Genomic DNA, 18,633 nt, shown 5'->3' with positions numbered 1-18,633 from the left:
TCTTTCTGTTTCTGTATTCATTGTCTGTTAATCATAACTTGTTTTAACGGTATACATCAAAAGGGATAATTTGGTGCCTTCCTAAATGTTTTTTTCATTAACTTGTTTTTGAATTCCACAGGGCTCCATTCATAATTGAGACGCTAAACACCCCACTGAAGCTCGATGGTGATAGCTGAGGTGGGGTGGACTGCCCCGCCCTACAGAGGCTCGGCTTCCTGGCTGACAACCAGTCTCCCTTGGTCACAATCTGTCCCGCTGCAATTGGCCCGTCGAGCCTAAAATAGCCAGGCTGCAGCACAGCCCTGAGTGGATAAACATGTATAGGGAACTACTATAATTAAACCAACCCTATGTGTCCACAACTTGAAACATCTGTCGGGGACTCCGGCAGCAAAAGGCCATAGTGATTGCACAGCCGGGGTTTGGCTTTTTTACGTTATTGTAGGCTGTGCTGAGTCTGAATAAGCCAGATGTAATGAAAGCTTTGCCACACGGGAGAGGGCTCAGGCAGAGTTCAGCTCTGCAGCGTGCCATAGGAATGCCTGCGAAAAACCTCAGCTGTGGTGGAGACCACTTCTCTCTGTCGGGGGGGGGATGGAAGTTGTGAATGGAGCGGAAGAACTCGCTCACCCTTTTGTCGATGTCATTGTGTTGCAGCTGAACGAAGCGAGCGCTGATGGCGGCGATGTAGCTCTGCTGATTGGAGAAGGCCACGCGGCCCGCACCCTTTGGGTATTTGAGCTCCGGGTCAGTGTCGATGCCGGCGTAGCAAACACCTCCATACAGCCGGTCCATGATCATCGCCAGCTCCACTGGAGAAAAGAATTGGAGAAAACATAAAGGAAGGGAGATGATCAATGCTTTAGCCATGAGTTTATTGTAAGTTAAAGACCACGTTGGCACGTCTTTTGTTCTCAAAATTGAAAGCCTTCAGCCTCTCTTAAAAACAAAGTGAAAGCTTTCACTTGGACTTTTGTCGTTGCCGCTGGTGTTAGGTGATGTAAAAATCTACCCTACTGCACTATTCATCAGAGCACCAGCCTCCAACTGCCGGTATAATTAGTCGGGGTCACATTGCAGACCAGCCAGGCATGTTTATCCCTAGAACACCGAGCCTTCCATTACACCATGAATTCTTAACATGACGACCACTTGGCTCGCTTCCTGGAAACCCAAGTAGCGGATTGCTTTCTCACAGGGACAACTTTCATTATAGGCTCCATCCTCTGTGCTCCATGCCAGCCAACACTTTGAAGCCAAGTTGGAGGCTTATTGGGCGATCGCAAAAAAAAGATATTCCATTAATATTAGCTACCTGCACGCAGGGGGCGCGGCACTCCCCCAACAAAGATGGTCTTGCGGGGGTCCAGTGGCTGGGATCCGTCCATGACAAAGTCACTGTCGCTCAGGTTCCAGGGACGGATCTGGACCTGTGTAAGAAAGAAGTAAAAAAAATGTGGTTGATTAGAACGCCATGTGTGGTAAACTTCATGTGTAGTGGTTTGCCGTGTCAGCAGCTAGAATCCTGAGGACTTTGGGGATCCCCAAGCTTTTAACCACCAGCAGATTAATGTTGTTTTCACCTATTCAGTGAATCATGTCAAGGTAAACTGGAACAACATGTTGCATATATATTCATCCCCAGACCATGTATCCTAATGACTTTGGTGATCCCCTTACCTTTTATAAAGCACAATCATGAGGTCAATCTTTCAATTTGTCCAATACTTTAGTTTGGCACTGGCCATCAAAACTAAAGACACTCCAATCAGCCTCACCTGTACTTTGTTTGTTTATGTTTATTAAAATAGCACGCTAACACACTAAACTAACATGGGTTGCGTCCAAAATCTCATACCATGCACTACATACACAATATGTATACTATTGTTCAACATACTTTTGTGTACGGGCCATACGGTATTCACAGCGCTTCACTTTTTCTACATTTTGTTATGTTACAGCCTGATTTAAAAATAAATTAAATTTAGTTTTTTCCCTCAAAATTCTACACATAATACCCCATAATGACAACTTAAAAAAAGTTTTTTGGAGATTTTTGCTAATTTATTTAAAATACAAAAACAAAGAAATCAATTGTACATAATTTCACAGCCTTTGTGATCAAGCTCAAAATTGAGCCCAGGTGCATTCTGTTCCCACTGATCATCCTTGAGCTGTTTCTACAGCTTAACTGGAGTCCACCTGGGGTAAATTCAGTTGATTGGACATGATTTGGAAAGGCACACACCTGTCTATATAAAGTCCCACAGTTAACAGTGCATGTCAGACCACAAAACAAGCATAAAGTCGAAGGAGTATGCTATAGACCTCTGAGACAGGCTTGTCTCAGGCGCAGATCTGGGGGAGGATACAGACAAATGTGTGCTCAATGAGCACAGTGGCCTCCATCATCCGTAAATGGAAGAAGTTTGGAACCATCAGGACTCTTCCTAGATCTGTCCGTCCTCTAAACTGAGCGATCGGGGGAGAAGGGCTTTAGTTAGGTAAGTGACCAATAACCCAATGATCACTCTGACAGAGCTCCAGGGTTCCTCTGTGACGAGAGGAGAACCTTCCAGAAGCACGACCATCGTTGCACCAATCAGGCCTTTATGGTAAAGTGGCCAGAAGGAAGCCACTCCTCAGTAAAAGGCACATGGGCGAAATGAGCAAAAAGGAATATAAATAATAAGGTAATTCTCACTGCACTTTCTGAGAGCCTCTTTGTCGTTTAAGTTGTTTTTATTTTGGAATTTCAGACGCAGCCATTGTAAACATATACCTGCTAAACATAAAAGGCTAGCATTGTCATTGCGAGGATGTTAGCATGCTGACATAAGCATTTAGCATATAGCACCAATGTGCCAAAATACAGCCTCACAGAGCTGTTAGCATGGCTCCAGACTCTTACCTCAACGAAGAAAGTCATGTTTTCAGTGACGTTTGTACGTCTGTTAACAGGATTAAAGAAAAACTACTGGCCTGATTTCAATGCAACTTGGTGAAAGGGTGTAACGTGGGCCAAGAAGTGAAACCCAAGCTCAGGCTGGATACCCAAATTATATTTTACTTCCGTTAACATTGAGAGAGAGGGCATTTGCGTTGCATTCATGTGTTGGAATAATCTAGAAAAAATTAACGTTAGAACGTTGACATTGCAGTATAGGGCATGCCTTAGCGAAGGTCTGCACTCTCAAAGTGCCATTTTTGTTTACTTAAATGTTTCAACTGTTTGCTTATTTTTAGTGTACAATTTATGTGATTGGATTTGGAGTCATTGTGTATTCTAAAAAAGATATGCAGCTTTGGACAGATAAGCGGAATAAGCTGTACATGTGAAGACAGACTGCTCCATGAATGCTTACTGGTTTGTCTTTGATGGTGGGACTGGACACACACAGGTAGAGCTTTCCGTCCTCCTCGATGCAGGCATCGATCAACGCCTGGACAGATGTCTCTTCCTGGAAGAGCAGGAAGGCGTAGCCTGGAAAGAAGAACAAATGGGGATTTTAGGGAAGGGAAAAAAAAAAAGTATTTGGTAACAGAATGTACATCTGTTGCATTTAATAGTCATACGCTTGTGACCACTCTGTCCTCAGGGCAACAATTCAAAAACATCAGGAAGATTTTCCATAGAGTTTACATTGCACAAGTCACAATCTCATGACAATCTCAACCCTAACCCATACTTTTTCTCCTTTTAATGATTCATAGTTTCAGACTTCCTCTTCACACATGCATATGACTATGTCCTGTTCTTCTGTCCTCATCTGCCTCGCCGCATGAAGCTCTAAAGCTGGCACCTTGCTGCCTGCGCCACTTCAGATTAAATGGCTAACAGAGTGCTCCCCTTTGAAACGAGCCGTGCAAAATCGACCAGCCTGACACTCTGCAGATCTTTCTTGAGAGTGGGTTCAGGTAAAGCAAGTTTGGAAATGTCTCAGTGAGGCAGAAAGCAATTCAGACAGTCACTCTATACTTATGAATTATTTAGCATTGAGAGCACAGACCTTATCCAAGGTCAGAGCTATTAAGCCGTTTTTGGGAGGGACCGAAAATAAAAAATAAGGTGCAATACATCCATCACACAATACTACAGGGTTGACGAGCAATTGGGATCTGATTTATACTGAGAAAGGACAAAGAAACAAGACCACAGAGACACTTTTTGACAGCCAAGTAAAAAAAACATATACTCCGCCAGTAGAGATACCACGAAAAGCAGCAGGTATTGGTGCACACAGGCATCTCTAAATGGGCTGTAAATGATTACTGTATATTGCTTTGGTTATGTTAGCAGAAGCCCAGCACCACCTGTGGCACCCATGAGTCAAGGGAATATGAGCATCTGTCTGAGTGGAGGCGAGTGGGATTGGTAGACACACACACACACACACACACACACACACACGTCTCTTGAGAAGACTGTCTACAGTCTCTCAGTTTCCCCCTCGCACACACACAACCACGAGGCCTACGCATGCACTACGCAGACAAATGCACATGTAAAAAAAAACAGCAAGGAGAAATGTGCAACTGTCATGTTTCACTTGTGACATTCCCGAGTCAAGTTGCTTCAGATGAGATGAGGAGGAAAAGAGCCTGACTTGGCAGACCTAGTAAACTGTGGTATGTGCATAGGTCTGAGTGAGAGTGTGTGTCAGGGCAGAGAGGGAGGAAGGGTGTGAGCATGTGCTGCAGTAGAAAGAGAAAAGGCAGTGAGCGTCAAGGTGGAATGGAAAAAAAGCAGGTGCGTAAGCAGGCATGCGTGTTCTCAAAACAGCTGGTGCTTTGAAAGCAACTTTTGTCTGTGTGTGTGTGTGTGTGTGTGTGACGTGTGTCCTGCCACAATGACGGGACGTGTGTCTTTCTGACAGTTGCACCCATATCAGCAAACAATTCTGCTAATCATGAAGTGGTCTATGAAACTTCAATGTTACATAGGGGTAACCCAAAATAGTCAAGACGAGACAGTGTATCATCTTCATAAGAACAACTTTGTACTTCAGTTCTAACTTCCGACTTTTATTGTAACTATAGGATATATAATTTGTTGCATCTAAATGTGGATAACGTTAGCTATAGTAAGATTCTTGCTTCCGTTGCATTACTAACATTTTATTCCTGTGGTTCACAGCTTTGTTCATACACCACTCGCTCTATTCTCCCTCACTCTATAGCTTGCCCCCCCCCCCCCCCCCCCCCCCCCCCCCCCCCAACACACAAAAAAAAACACACACACACACACACACACAAAAGGATTCTAAAATCGGTCAAAGATAGACAAGGCTTGACAATTCTGATTCGAAAATGTAAATTCTTAGTTGGGGACACCCCTGGTGTTACAATCGGATGACTCGGAAGTGTTATTAAACCCTTTACGTGCACAGATTAGTGGACAAATGTCAAATAGGATCCAAACACAGCATTTCTAATGGCGTCCACCAAACAAAAAACATAATTGAATTAGAGCTTAAACTTGTAGTCAATTAAGTGGATATATGGAAAATGTATCAGCAACTGTTTTCGATAATTGTTCGTTTTTTGGGCATAAATGCAACCCATTAACTGGTTCCAGCTTCTCAAATATATATACGGTATGTTTTGCTGCTTTTCCAACTATGTACAGTAGATTTTTTTTAAAGACATTAGAATACAACACTTTGGGCTGTGGGAAATTGTAATGGGCATTGTTCACTATTTTCTGACAACTAATCTACAATTCCAGAAAACATACAAATCATTGTTAGTCGCAGCCCTAAAATCAATACATCAAGGACCAATGATAGTTAATGGAATTTTGGACACAGAGAAAATCTGAATTAAGGATAGCCAAAACAGATATTCTTGTTCCCAAAGAAGACCTGAATGTGCTCTGCTTGTGCCACACATTCAGTGGTCTACAATGGGTTTTATTTGGTGTTAATTCTGCCAACATAAATCTATTTACAGCCTAAAATATACAATGACCACCAGAATTACCTCACTTACTAGGCTCCTAAGTACTTCACAAAGCCCTCAAGGTAAATTAATGTGTCAACAGAAAAGAAAAATATAAAAACTGCAACAATGATAGAAAGAAAAGGCAGTGAGTATGAAGAAGCATCTGTGTGTAATTGAGAGGACTGAAACTCTGAAAGTGATGGCAACGTAGACACCATAATTATCCATATGTCCCTTTTGGATTGATTTGAGATTCTGTGGCATGCTAACACATTAGCATATACACAGTTGAACGATTATAGTATTATGCAAAGTAACCACAGAGACTCTTACTAATTAAAAGTGTTTTTAAAGTTGTTATTATGAGCCTTGTAAAGGCAAGTAACATGCTAATAACCTTGTTGTAGATTATGTATGTGGAAATGTTTTCTCTTAATAACAAGTCATAACATCGCGGGCAAAACTAAAATATTCACAGTGCTAAACTAATGGCAATCAGCTGCTTTAATTGACCCCGCTAATGGCTGTCTTTTTGTAATTGGTCGACACGGAGCCAACTCCCCTCCGGCCCATCCCAAAAAACAAATATAGAAATAAAGAGGATTTTGTGCATCGTCATCTTTGTCAAAGTGCTTCATCATCACCCGACATAAGACGCCTGTCTCGATGTTGCTGGGTTACATAAGGAGGGTTTGTCATTGGGAGAAATCATGTGGTTCAGCACTGACATACCCCCTCAGAGAAAAAAACAACTGCATACGTACACACACACACACACACACCACGAAAACAGCAGAGCTAGCCAGCAGCTCATACAGTCTGAAGGAGGGAACAGCATGTTCCATGACCCAGGGAAGAAGAGAGGGGGGGATGAGACAGATGGAAAGAGAGGGGGGGAAAAAAGTGAGAAAAGGTATGCAGAGAAGAAGAGAACAGAGAGTTTGAGGGCAAGGGGAGCAAGAGCTGCACAGAGACAGATGCAAAGCTGCTACTTTAATTGTTAGAAAGTGACCAAACTGAATCAAGAGGCCTGGACAGTCATACCATCAATATTTTCCATGTGCTACACTCAATTTCACAGTGAAAGTACTGTAAAGGCCGGGTGTTGACTGCTATGAAATGAAAGTGAGGCCTCTAAACTTCATGTCTGACTGTAATAGAAATCAGTGTTATTAGTGGAACAAAATGAGATGTGTACATATATATATATATATATATACACACTGTATGTCTGCATGAATTTGTTCATATACACATACACACACAATTAGCATTCCAGTTCAATTTTGCACAATATAATTGGAATATTTTAAACATTGGAATGCTTCTCCTTTTTATGTGTGTGTGTTTTGGGTTTTTTAAAGTCACTGAATTGTGTCATATCAACTGTTCTGTTCCTATTAGGGCAGATTATGTCTTTATGATCTATAGCCTGAACGACAGATACACAGGAGATCCAGTTGAGTCAGTGTGTGCATAGTAGAACGAATTTGCATTAAAAGCAGAATGTACCAGATTCCATAGGGCTCTATGCCACTTTAATATTTTGTCCGAACGGTGCTGAGGATCTGTCTTTTTCCATCAGCCTTGCGCAGTGCAGAGGCTTACACTGCGGGAGAAAAGCGCAGATCTGCAGTGGCTCGTGCCCAAGATTTATAGGGCTTTGCTGCTGAGCCCCCAGCACTGTCCAGGCAGCATTTTCCAGCCTAAAGAGCGCTGTTTACAGACAAACGATAGGCAGAGTGCCTCGTGGATTGCGCAGACAAACAGATGACCTCATGCAGGACAGTCTTTCCTCTAACGGAGGGCAGCAGTTTGACTCCTGAGGAGAGAAACAGTTACCTCAACAGCAACCCTAAGACTATTTGTCAAATTTCAGTCAGAAACTGCAACGACTTAGCCAGGAAACTGGTATCTTCAAAATAGCATTAGGCTAGGCTTAACTTTAAATGGGAGACAGGTATTAATGATGAGACCCTTTCATTCTGTATGTTCAAAATGAAGCTGGTTAGCTTAGCGTAGCATTAAGACTGGAAACAGGGTAAAACAACTAGCCCGGCTCTGTCCAAAGGTAACAAAATGTAGCTTTTAACAGTTTCTCTGAAGCTCACTGATTAACTGATGGTACATCAGTTGTTACATTAGCTAGGTTGTTTTCCCTTTTTTAGGCATTTGTGCTAAGCTAACTTGCTGCTGACGGTAGCTTTATATGTAGTATCGATCCTCTAAGCTAACTCTCGCCAATAAAGTGAATACATTTCAAACATACATGTCAAAGGATGCCTTTAAGACTTTTCTGGTAAATTCAAAACTCCCGGGAAATTCTTTCATTGACTTTTGGGTTCTGAACCCTGATGGTCTTGGTGGTCTACTTGCTGAGAAAAAGTAATGCATCGGTACCGGGTGATAGCTTTCACTTAACTTTATCCACATATCACAGTTGTCCCACCCTACTATCCAATTATATCCATTACGTAAACTGAACCTGAACTGATTTTGCTAAAATTCCAATCCACGATTACAACTAAACTGCACAGTCCCGATGTGAGTCTCTCTGGCTTTAATAGTGACATTTAAATCCCGGCTTATCTTTTCATACTCAGATGTGTCCGCAGATTTATTTCACACGTGCTGGGACACAGACATGCTTTAGTCCAAATGACCAGAATGATGAGAGATAACTCGGCCAAATAGCCATCAGAGAAACAAGGCAGCTAACAAGAGAGCAAAACCTACAGAAACCAGTTTTCATTGAAAGCCCAGATGAAGCCAAACACTATCTACTAGGGTAGAGAGAAAGAAATCTGCAGGGGGCTGTAACTCTGCCCCAAAATGTAAACAGACCGACTGCTGATTGGAGAAGTAGAAGAAGGCTAGCTAGCAGAATGAATGGAGGGAGACACAAACATCTGCTCTCCCAAAAACAAACAAGCCCTGAGGCTTCTCGGCAATTGGAGACAGCGTACTCAGTGATAGATTGGAGGAAAGGTGAAATCAAGCGTTGCTAATCATCTAAATTTGAAGTAGTCCCTTTTTTGCGTTTAATCCCAGCACAAGGTTGAAAAGAGAAATCAAGGCCTGAGTAATGCAGTAAGATGCAACACTTTGATTGTTGCCTCAGGGGCGGGGTCTAAAAGCGGCGTTGCCCCCACCCCATCCTGGAAATAAGATTCCCCCCCAAAATCCATTGGGCTAGAGTGCTGTCATCTGACAATTGTGATTTCCATTGGAGCAGAGTACTGTCACTTGGCTGCCTGTTCTGCCAATTTACCCAGCCCTTTTCACATGACCATTTAATGTTTCCATGATGAATATCCAAAATTCTGATACCATAGAACCAGCACTGAAAATAGATTTTTGAGCCTGTATAAAACGTGCATTTGGATACACAGTTTGTTTAAAAATGTGTAGCCGGATGGAAAAAAAAGGGAAATTAATAATGAATGTCATGTTTTATTTAGCAGAACTATTGTGTTGTTCTATCCTATCCAGTATTTCATATATTTCGAAGCAGATTTTCTATGCTTTATTCTAATAAAATTCCCCATTGAATGATTATAGCCCCCCCGTGCCACCCCCCTTTAAAAAAACAAACGCCCCTGCAGCATGTCATTGCTGCCATTATTTGAGCCTCTGCCTTCCTTTTTATATGGAAAAGAGAAAATACTGACTTCTTTTGATTTTGGGACGTACAAATCTGATAATGAGGATTTGGGGTCAAACCTTTTGAGGCCTTTAAACAAGTCTGACACACTGTTATTGCAGCATGACGCAAGTCTTAGCATTTGTAGCAGTTTATAGCTCCCAGCGCTCAGGCTCCAGCAAACTGACAGCATTACCTCCTCCTCCTCCTCCCTCAATCCCCAATAACGACAGACAGAAATAGCTCCCTAACATTTCAGGCTTATTGGCAACAGCAGTGTTGGGCGATAGGAGTATGTGTGATCGACAGCACCATAGTAACCAGAGCTTGTTGGACCCCAAGAGTGGGCTGACCATAAACATCACGTTACACACAACGATGAGGCTCGCGTGTGCGTCACATAGGTCTAAAGGAGCTGAAAATTAAAAAAGGATTTGTATCATAATGTGTAATGTTGTGATTTCTTTCAATTAAATTAGATTTTTTGAAATTGGTATCAAAAAGAGTATTGTTCAATAACCGGTTTAGATGTCATGGTTTCAGTACTGGTAACAAAAGGTTTTTAAATGAGACCCAGACATACTATTTACACATCAAGCAGCCACAGAGAAACTTGTTTCCGGCACTATTTATTCAACTTAAAACTCAGTTTGGTATTCACAAACTCCTTAAGGAAACATCTGGCTCTTTAGCAGTTAAATGCTTCACTATATTCACCGACTAGTCGAAGTTGCAGGACTTCAAAAACAAAACGATACATCTTTCAAAGGAATGTCATAAAATAAATCTTCAATGAGGAAAGACCCTCCCCTGAAATTGACTACTCTCCCTTTAGCAAAAACTAAAAAAAAAACATAAAACCTCATCACATCGTATTAATATCCCCGTAACCCAGATCCTCGAAGAAAGGAAGGTTGCATTGACAACGCATCACATAGGAGAACAATACAATCTGAATCGACAATTTAAAAAAGTTAAAATATAATATTGCCGTTTTGAAAACATCAGAGCATTGAACAAAGTTAGCTCATTCCTGTTACCTACTTCCTCTTCAAGTCACCACTTCTCTCCAAGTACCAAATGAGTCCTAGCCTCCCATTAAAGCTGAACTGAGCCGCAATATGAGTCATCCCTAAATCAAAACACTTTTGTAACTGTACAGACACACATCCCTGGCAGTTTAATGGGAAGCAGGGCGGAAAGTGACAACCATCTTCCATTCAGTCGAGCTTGGAAGGACGTTTAACATGAGTAGAGGCCGATGACCTCTTGCTGCAAATCCCACATCTGTAAATCAGCCGTCACACAGTCCACACCACAGTAGGACACACATGCACGCACGCACACGCAGATGTGCACTTGCTATCAACCCTGAAGCTATTAATGTTAAGACCTCTGTCATCGGGCATCTGCCCAAGCTCCCTTACCAGTTAATATGGTTAGAGTGTGATATAAACAGGATATTTTAGCAGTTTCCCTTGGACTTTTTGTGCATGTGTGTGTGGGGGGGGGGGGATCATTTTCTGAGAGGAATTCTACACAGATCACTAGTCCCACTTCACATGTCTCCTCCCCTTACATGGCGGCGTCCTCCAGCTGCTGTAAGCTCATTCATCTCCCTAAAAGGATGCTGCATTTTTCCTCCTGACTTTGGATATAAGTAGAGTCAAGCCTATTCAAAATAATCCTCCCTAGCAAAAAATATATATATTTATATAAATATATGGGATGTTGAAAAATGAAAGTGGGGGAGAAACTGGCAGAGGTTTTCGCAGGTCCTCCAGATGCAGTGCATTACCATCTACCTATGGAATGTCAGTAATTTCCAGAGCATCTTTAATAGCTTTCCTAATATGATACACAGCAGCACCGAGGCCAGAGCGAGTGATGAAGAGGCTTGGAACAGGGTGCTGCAACTCTGATCACCTGCCTAAAAGTGAGAGGCTGCACAGAAAGGAGAAACATCAACCAGGGGCGTTTCTAGGACTTGAGGAGGTTGGGGGCTTCGCCTGAAACCATTTAAATAAACTGAATGCTATTCAAAACGGCGATTGTCCAGCTTGTTAATAGCCAATGTATGTTCATTTTAGCTGTACAGTTCGTAGATGTTAGTCAGATGGCACCTACATTTGGCCTAATCACACCTGGCCTACAAACCCAAAGGTCAAGGTTTTGTTTCCAGATTTGGGTGGTGATAAAACACTTAATTTCCTGCATTCTGGTGGATTTTTATGCACCTATTTCTACCTTTTTCTGCATCAATTTATGCTGGAAATATTTTTATGTAAAAAAAAAACAGATTACAATCCAATTATAAAAATAATAGAATATGTAGCTATAAGGCTGCTAGGCATTCCGTTTTTCTTGAAACGATTCTCCTGTAGATTGACTTTTGTAATGATATCTGAGTCAGCACACATGTAGCCTAGCATAATTTACTCTTCCATCCTCTTGTGTTGAGGAAGTAACTTCCATGTGCATATGACAATTATTCACCTCAATGATACATTCAATATTTCAATGAATTAATAAACCCTTGGACTGTAATATTTTAGATGTTCAAAACGTTCAAATTCAAAATATAGCCTATCCATGATATTTGGTGAAAATTAAAGTGATAATAGGCTATTTCAAGAATACAGTTACTATATTTCATAAAATAATGTACCTGCACCATAGTCTGCTGTTATTGCTCTGCTGATACGGTAGATCTCAGGCCTTCTGACAGACTCAGAGCCCCGTTTGAGACTCTGGTCTCTGAATGAGACAGCTTGTGAAGTGGCTGTTCACTGCTCTATGCCGGAGGTGGAAAACCAAAACTACAGCAGAAGTACACATAACACAAACGCGTCACATCTGCCCCAGCATGCCCACAGCAGAGCATGTCCATTATAAACCTGAAGCTGCACAGACCATAGAAGAGGCGCTGCTCATCTGAGCACGGTGGCCCATTGGTTAGCACTGTGGCCTCACAGCAAGAAGGTACCGGGTCCGAACCCTGGTCGTCCTGGACCTTTCTGTGTGGAGTTTGCATGTTCTCTCTATTTGTGTTTGGGTTTTCTCCAGGTACTCCGGTTTTCCAACCACTACAAATGTGTTGCCCTAACAAGCTGATGTGTGGTGAGTGTCTGCCATTGTAAGGCTGCTGTGCATCCCCCAGGTGGGTGCTACACATTGGTGGTGTTAGAGATATCCCCCCCTAAAGCGCTTTGAGTGTCTATGATAAAGTGCTATATAAATGTCATGAATTTTTATCTCTATCTTTACAGAGAGTGGGTCTGCTTCAGATCTCCGTGTGTTAGAGTCTAAACCATAGACTTAAAGTTCCTTACTTAGAGACAGTTTCTAGGTGAGAGCAGATAGCAACAAACACAGCATGATGGTCGGACCCCAAACGTAGCACCCCGTTCTATCCGCCTCAGAGAAATATAGTGGATAAAGTTTCTTGGATCAAAACATTTGGGGCTGAAGCCCCAGCAAGATTGGCTGACGCCATGTCTGACTTTCACACTCCTTATGTACTCATTCAAGCAAACTGCTCTTGGGTCCGAAGTTTTGGTGGCCAGCTATGGAGTCATTACATACTGTGTGTCTGTGTGTGTGTGTGTTTCTGAGAGATGACTACAGGGGGTTCCTCAGACAAACAGACAGCCTTGATGTTGCCCAGCAGGAGCCAATGAATTCTGGGTAACATGATTCCCTAAAAAAAAATCTAAAATGTCGATGCACCCAATGGTGATATTTATTGGTGTAGACTTTGATGTTGGATGGGAAAATAAAGATTATGCTCTGACAAAACATTGTTACCTTTAGGTGGGAAGTAGGATTTGCTCTCAGCTTTGTGGGGCCAATCTACCACCAGGTGCCCATAGCGACGGAAACTGTTGGTGATTTCGTCTGTAAAAAGGAAGAAAATAGAAGAAAGAAAACTGACTTGAATATTATTTTCATGACATGATTTATGCTTGTTTGTGCAATAGGCATATGAGGACCCTATGCAGAGCCGCACTCAGTGCTATTTTATGCCATGTTCCTTCTGCAGTAGTAGCCACTGCATTAAACAGGAACACAGGCTGGGCACATCCAGTCTCCACTGGGCTGACTTGTGCTGTGGAAACTCATGAATTTTTCAGCCAGCTAAGGACACGTATTGTGCATCATGTGCTTGTTCAACGGCGTAGACACATGTCAAAGTAAATATTTCATATTAATGTTAAACTCTTTGGCATGCTCTAGAGATTGTGGAAACAAATACAGGTCAATGACGTAACTGGTCACAGACATCGCACTCTAAAGCTCTGCAAGTGATATGAAAATCTACTGATTTTAAGGGTTAAAATTTTAAATAAAAGTTCTCTGAGGTCACTGGGATTTGGCTCTGGTCTGGACAAAACGTTACATTTTCACTTTGGCTTCGATAAACTGTCAAGTCTGGTTTTTGGTGACATCTTGTTGGTGTTAAGTTTCAAATCCCACAGCGGACCCAGTGATTTATGGAAGCTATTTATTAGAGGTTTACTTATTGTTTATTGTGGGTAAATAAATATAGCCAACATTGACTTTCACGGTTCCCCAAAGAACACTTTGACATTTGGGGAAAAACATTTGTTCTTACTTGCTAGGCGCTATAGTAGATGAGAAAATCAATACAACTCTCATGTCTGTGCAGTAAATGTGAGTCTTCTTGCGGCAGACGGTTAGCTTAGCTTAGCACAAAGACTTGAAACCGAGGGAAACGGCTAGCCTGGTTATGTACCAGTGTAAAAAGCTTCCACTTGTTCAGCCAAACCAGGCTTCTTAACAGACATATATCGTGGCTTAATAATAGTGTATTAAATTAATATCCTCAACAATGGGTGTCAAGGTGCCCTTTAGCAAGGCCTTAAATAATTTAGCGTAACTGTTAGTAGCAAACTGCCAAAGACTGCACTGGGAGGCTTCCAGTGGTGACTGTACTATACTTTATGCATCAGTATAAATCTGCAGCAGGGAGATGCTAACAAAAAAAGCCTGAAGTTAAGTGAAAACCTTCCTCTAGCTGAGTAACGGAAAAAAAAACAGATCCTTGGTTTACCTTCGTCTATGTCAGGGGGGAGGCCTCCGACAAAGACCTTCCTGGAGTAGCGCTCCATCCTCTCTCCGTTCTGACAGCGGGTGGGCGAGTTCAGACCAGGGGTCAAGGAGGGGTCACCGTGACCGTCGTCGAGGAAACCGTCTTCAAAGGGGAAAAGACAAGAGCGACCTGGGAGGCGAGGAGAAGAGAAGGACACCAGGAAGACAGACAGGGGAAGGGGGGGCAGAGAGGTACGAGAGTGTGAAGTAAAAAGGGAGGGAGGGTGCAACAGATGAATTAATCCCATCACTTTGGATATTGAGATTACCCTCATACATTTTTCTGACTCTTATTTGATAAGGATGGTATACAAAAAACCTGTTGATACATACATTAACAATTCCCAAGTGATCATATTTTGATTCGGTGGGGTGGCTTCAAGGCCGCAAGGTCTTGTCTTTCCCCGCAGTTTATTCTGTTTTTTTGATATATATACTGTATACATACATAAAAACATATTAAAAAGGAAACCACCCTAAAAAAAACAATAAAACACTATAGGGCCAAACGTATGTGGACACCCATAAACATAGAGTGATTCCCAGGTTCCAAAGGTCTTTCCAAACAATTGCATGAGGGTGTAATGTCCAGGTGTGCGTGTAGTGAACGTAACATACATAATTCACCTATGTTGTTAAGTGTGGCTCAACGCACTGATTAGAAGTGTTACACATGTAATTTACTGCCCTTAGTCACTGCATGCCCTGATGACTGTTCAGGGATCATGATCCCTTTAAACTGTTGGGAATGCGTGATGACGTGGGGCCCAACGTGAGAAATTGTCTCTTGCATTTTGATGCAATTTCCACATACCACGGTTTGTATAAAATCCCAATCATTATATCATAATGCTGTCTTGGGAACTTCCTGGGGATCCTCATTAAAATACCAATCTTTCTGACCTGCTGAATTCCAGCACAGAACGAGAATGGAGGCGCTGTTGGATCAGTCAGTAATGAGCATGTTTATGGTATTCTCTCCTTGTCGGACACATCTTAACAAACTGGGTTTGCCGCTGGAAGGCTTCCACTAGTGCAGTCATGTCTTAGTGTATTTTCTGATTGTGGTGTGTTGCTTGTCCAAATGTAAAATGTTCTGTGCAGTGGAACCACATTTGTCTCTGTTTCTTCAGCAGGGTAACTATTCGATTTAGGGTTGGGCAATATGGAGTAAATCAAACATCACCATATTTATTTGACCAAATACATCAATATCGATATTGCGGTAATATTGTTGGGTTGTCATTTGGTGCTTTCACATAATATTTACACAATAATTTTTTTTAAAATAATCAACAGTAACGTGTATATATACTTTGTGATCAATTGTTTTTAATGTTATTCTACAAATTAATAAAAATCAAAAAAAAAAACACTGGGCAGTAATGTGTATATGTTGACTAAGCGGGTAAAGGCAAATAATCAAAGACAAAATGACATCACTTTAGAGTAATGTAGCCTTTTGAAACATTATCCAAAATGAAATAGGATATTTGGCCTCATATCGATATATGGGGCTAGATATCCTATTTCATCGATATATGACCCGGCTCTAATTTGATCGTTTGATAAATGTGGTAAGCGTTTACATTTTTACATAAACATTTGACATTTAAAAAAAGGAATACGGCACTTTCTGTCTTCTGTCTCCTACATCAACTATAACATATAACAGCAGCCCAATAGTGCAGTGACCTTAAACAGCTCATACAGCAGCTTTCCTCGCTGAAGAAAGACAGACTTAGTAAAAAAAGAAAAGAAAAAAGGTAGATCAACACACCGACAAGCAACATTGGAAGCACCCATCTTTGCCATTCAGATGATGAATCACTTCTGAGTCAGCGTACGTCTTTATGAAACCCTCCAGATTAATTTCAGAAGCACTCCCAATAAACACGCTATGACATTTGAAAAGGTTTGATTTGGTGGCAGAATCATGCTGCCACTGACTGGAGAAATGGAGTGCAACATTTGTTTTTAGAACTGCTCTTACACTGGGATGCATTTGTAATGTTGAATTAAACAATTTGGACTGTTGTTCATATTAATAACATTTATAATTGCAGGTAGAACACTGACTCAGAATGGAAAGAAAAGAAAGCAAAGAAGATTTCTTTTTCCTCTCACCATCAAGCAAAACAAGAGTCATATTGATAGATTTGGCAGACCCTTGCCCCGTGTCGATTGAATGCACAACAGGGAAAACTTGGTGTCATAATCTAATAATTAATCTGATTTCAATCACAGCACAGATGAGGAAAGCATATAGTGACACAACACTAAGACCCCCTCAGCGTGGAGAGAGACACGGCCGCCATGGCAATTAGAACCCCAGAGAAAATGCCACACGTTACCTCTTCTGCGGCCATAGCTCCGGGCTGCTTGTCAGCACAGTGGGGGGAGGAGAGACGAGGAGAGACAAGGAGAGACAGAGGGTTGGGGTCAGGAACAAGGGTAGGAAAAGATATAGAGACATGGGCTTTGTGGAAATAAACCAAAACAAGGAACATCTCTAAGGCAACTGAGAAACCACAGATGGCCACACCTGAGCTTCGGCAAAGGGAGGAGGATGATTATCGTAGCCTGGCACTAGCACCGGCCCACAGTAAACCTGCTGCACCTGCCTTGGCAACAAATGCATGCAGATGCTGGGGGGGGGGAGGGGGGTTTTTAGGCACGGAAATGGCTAAGGAATTAAGCAGTATAATTCCACGTAGCCAGAGATCTTGATATCTCAGTTTAATGAACCCACAATAGCTTGCATTCGTGATAATCCTCTGTGAATATTTACAAATGAGGCCATAAAGCAGTGTGCATGCAGTACTAGAGGTGAAGCAGGTTAGTCATTATCATGGCCTTGGTGAAATATTAAAAGTTACTCCCAGGTTATGTATGGCAGGCCAGGTGCAAGTGGAAACTTCCCACAGGAGAGGAAAGCTGTGTAGGGAGGATAACATGCATAGAAAAGGGGGAGGGCGGGGAGGACACACTATGATGTCAGGGTAGAAGGGATCAAAATCTATGGCAAGGTGAAGGTACAGCGTCGTGACCACAATCAAATCAGCGGGTCAAAAAAATGACCGGTGTCTTGTCTTTTTGGGATTTTCAATGATCGTCTCACTGCAGTCACTCAAAAGAAATCAAAGAAATAAAGATAACAATAGTTTTACGGGTGTTATCGGTGCGTGTTTCTCAAATTAAATTTTTTGACTAACTGGAAACAATGTAGCTCATTTGGACAAATAAAATCAGGACTCAAGGCCCACTCAATGGCCTTTTCCAGAGCTTTCAACCACATTTCATGTTCTCCTCCCTATACAGTGGGTACGGAAAGTATTCAGACCCCTTTAAATTTTTCACTCTTTGTTTCATTGTAGCCTTTTTCCAAAAATCAAAAAAGTTCATTTTATTTCTCAGTAATGTACACTCAGCAACCCATCTTGACAGAAAAAAACAGAAATTTAGAAATTTTTGCATATTTATTAAAAAACAAAAACTGAAATATCACATGGTCATAAGTATTCAGACCCTTTGTTCAGTATTTAGTAGAAGCACCCTTTTGATCTAATACAGCCATGAGTCGTTTTGGGAAAGATGCAACAAGTTTTTCACATCTGGATTTGGGTATCCTCTGCCATTCCTCCTTGCAGATCCTCTCCAGTTCTGTCAGGTTGGATGGTAAACGTTGGTGGACAGTCATTTTCAGGTCTCTCCAGAGATGCTCAATTGGGTTTAAGTCAGGGCTCTGGCTGGGCCATTCAAGAACAGCCACGGAGTTGTTGTGAAGCCACTCCTTCGTTATTTTAGCGGTGTGCTTAGGGTCATTAGCTTGTTGGAAGGTAAACCTTCGGCCCGCTTAGAATTAAGGCCAAAAAGTTCTATCTTGGTCTCATCAGACCAGAGGATTTTATTTATCACCATCTTGGAGT

General features: G+C 41.9%; 1 protein-coding gene across 8 annotated transcripts in view; it reads right to left on the bottom strand.

Moving 5' to 3' along the window:
* cpeb3 (cytoplasmic polyadenylation element binding protein 3) overlaps positions 1–18,633 on the bottom strand; it is a 45,629-nt gene that overhangs the window by 1,287 nt on the left and 25,709 nt on the right. For 5 of the 8 annotated variants that reach the window (XM_034899248.1, XM_034899252.1, XM_034899250.1 and 2 more), the window contains 6 exons: positions 17,059–17,082; positions 14,667–14,834; positions 13,400–13,489; positions 3,372–3,490; positions 1,319–1,433; positions 634–815 (listed from right to left, as the gene is read on the bottom strand). In XM_034899248.1, the coding sequence (XP_034755139.1) occupies positions 634–815; positions 1,319–1,433; positions 3,372–3,490; positions 13,400–13,489; positions 14,667–14,834; positions 17,059–17,082 (698 nt within the window). The remainder of the gene's footprint in view (positions 1–633; positions 816–1,318; positions 1,434–3,371; positions 3,491–13,399; positions 13,490–14,666; positions 14,835–17,058; positions 17,083–18,633) is intronic. The other 3 variants (XM_034899251.1, XM_034899254.1, XM_034899255.1) reach the window with 1 other exon arrangement.

This window comes from Etheostoma cragini, chromosome 17, assembly GCF_013103735.1.
Source record: "Etheostoma cragini isolate CJK2018 chromosome 17, CSU_Ecrag_1.0, whole genome shotgun sequence".
Lineage (NCBI taxonomy): Eukaryota > Metazoa > Chordata > Actinopteri > Perciformes > Percidae > Etheostoma > Etheostoma cragini.
Note: the sequence above shows the minus strand (reverse complement) of the source record. Positions and strands in the feature narration are given on the sequence as shown.